Source organism: Aplysia californica, unplaced genomic scaffold, assembly GCF_000002075.1.
Source record: "Aplysia californica isolate F4 #8 unplaced genomic scaffold, AplCal3.0 scaffold01709, whole genome shotgun sequence".
Classification (NCBI taxonomy): domain Eukaryota; kingdom Metazoa; phylum Mollusca; class Gastropoda; order Aplysiida; family Aplysiidae; genus Aplysia; species Aplysia californica.
Genome location: NW_004798979.1, coordinates 2,016 through 3,683, shown reverse-complemented (window position 1 = coordinate 3,683; position 1,668 = coordinate 2,016). Strand labels below are relative to the sequence as shown.

The 1,668-nt window shown below is 50.8% G+C and overlaps 1 protein-coding gene across 1 annotated transcript in view; it reads right to left on the bottom strand.

The window, feature by feature from the left end:
* LOC106013979 overlaps positions 1 to 1,668 on the bottom strand; it is a gene marked incomplete at its 5' end in the record, with an annotated part of 17,225 nt that overhangs the window by 13,605 nt on the left and 1,952 nt on the right. The window contains one exon of the mRNA XM_013090946.1: positions 1,400 to 1,636. Coding sequence (XP_012946400.1) covers positions 1,400 to 1,636 — 237 coding nt within the window. The remainder of the gene's footprint in view (positions 1 to 1,399; positions 1,637 to 1,668) is intronic.

Below are 1,668 nucleotides of genomic sequence, written 5' to 3'. Positions count from 1 at the left end.
AGGGAAAGGGGGAGGAGAGGGGGAGGAGAGGAGAGAGGAGAGGGGGGAGGAGAGAGGGGAGGGGGGAGGAGAGGGAAAACTTTTGTCGTCCCTACAGTAGTTGACTAGCTACTCTCCGCACTCACAATTCTGCGCGCTCTGTTGACCTGATCTGGTCGCCAGCGCCGTAAAACCCATGCAATGTGGGTGGTTGGCGGGTGCTCTAGTGTGGTTTGCTTCTTCTTTCCTATCAAGCATCTATCGTCTTTATCTCCCCCCCTTTTCTTATGTTTGTTACTCTCTTGTAACACCTCTAATCTTCGGCACTTATATGACCTTATAGTGTTGCAAATGCCGTAAAACACTTGCTAAAACTGAACTAAACCCATGCAATATCATTTTGAAATTTTTAATTAAAAAAAAAAAAGGATAGATGTAGATAGATGTATGTAACCAGTAGCACTTCCCATGTCGGTCCCTAGCGTGTAGAAAGATGGAGACCACAAGGTACTTAATTGCTTCATCAAGTTTTAGTTTTGGTATTAGTAACAGTTTTACGGCGCTTGCAACACAATTAGGTCATATGATACGTACCGAAGAATAGAGGCGTTGCTAAAGAGGTTCTAGATCTACATGCAAAGACGAGAAGGAGGAGAGATTTAATAAGGACGACAGATGTTTGATAGGAAAGAAGGAGCAAACCACAGCAGAGCACCCGCCAACCGTCCACACTTTGACGTCAAGACTGTGGATCTATCTAGATTTCGTCAGCTGCGCGTAAACCTCTTCACGGCCAGCCAATCAGCGGCCAGTTTAGGCATCACGTGACACAAGAACTTCACCGGCTTGAGGAAATGATCGGCGAATCAGGCTGAGGGATTAGCCCCGTGACGTAGGCCTAAAGTGCGTAATTATGTCTGTGAGCCTAAGCTTCCATAAGACGATTTCAATGTCGTAACTGCGAGAAAAGATAAACCAGCGAAGATGATATTATATATATTTTTTTTGTACATAGCCAGTCTACGTGCATGGCAAGGTTAGATTAGGATTAGGAGGAGGAGGGGGGGGAGGCAGAAGGAGAGAAGAGTAGGGAGGGTGGAGGAGGAGGAGGAGAGAGGTAGCGACGTAAGGGAGAAAATACACGTACGTACATGAAGTGACGCATAAGGGGGGGGGAGGAGAGAAGAGTAGGGAGGGAGGGAGGAGGAGGAGAGAAGAGAGAAGTAATAGCGAGGTAAAAGACAAGGCAACAACTCTACTAGTGGAGGAGGAGGAGGAGGAGGAGGAGGATAATGGGATAAGAAAAATGGGGAAAAAAGGAAGCGAGCAAGAAAAAAAGAAGGAAAGAGAGAAAGGAACGAAGGAAGGAAGCCCACTCACCCGAGTAGTCACAGAGGTGACAGAAGAACACGTCCTTGACCTCGCCCGGGTTCCCGCCCACACCAGGCAGGAAGGGCGGGCCAGACGGGGGCATGGGGGGTCCACCGGAGAGGTCAGGGGTCATCCCAGGCACGGAGAAGTGACCGGCCAGCTCTTTGCCGAACGGGAAGTTGGGGTGTCGGGGCGCGCCGGACGGCAGCTGTCTCATGGCTGCTCCGAAGGGCGGTCGGTGGGTGGTCGGCGAGGGCACTGGCCCCCCGTGTCGGCCTGGGAAGAACTGAGGGTGGTGGTGGGGGTGGGGGTGGTGGT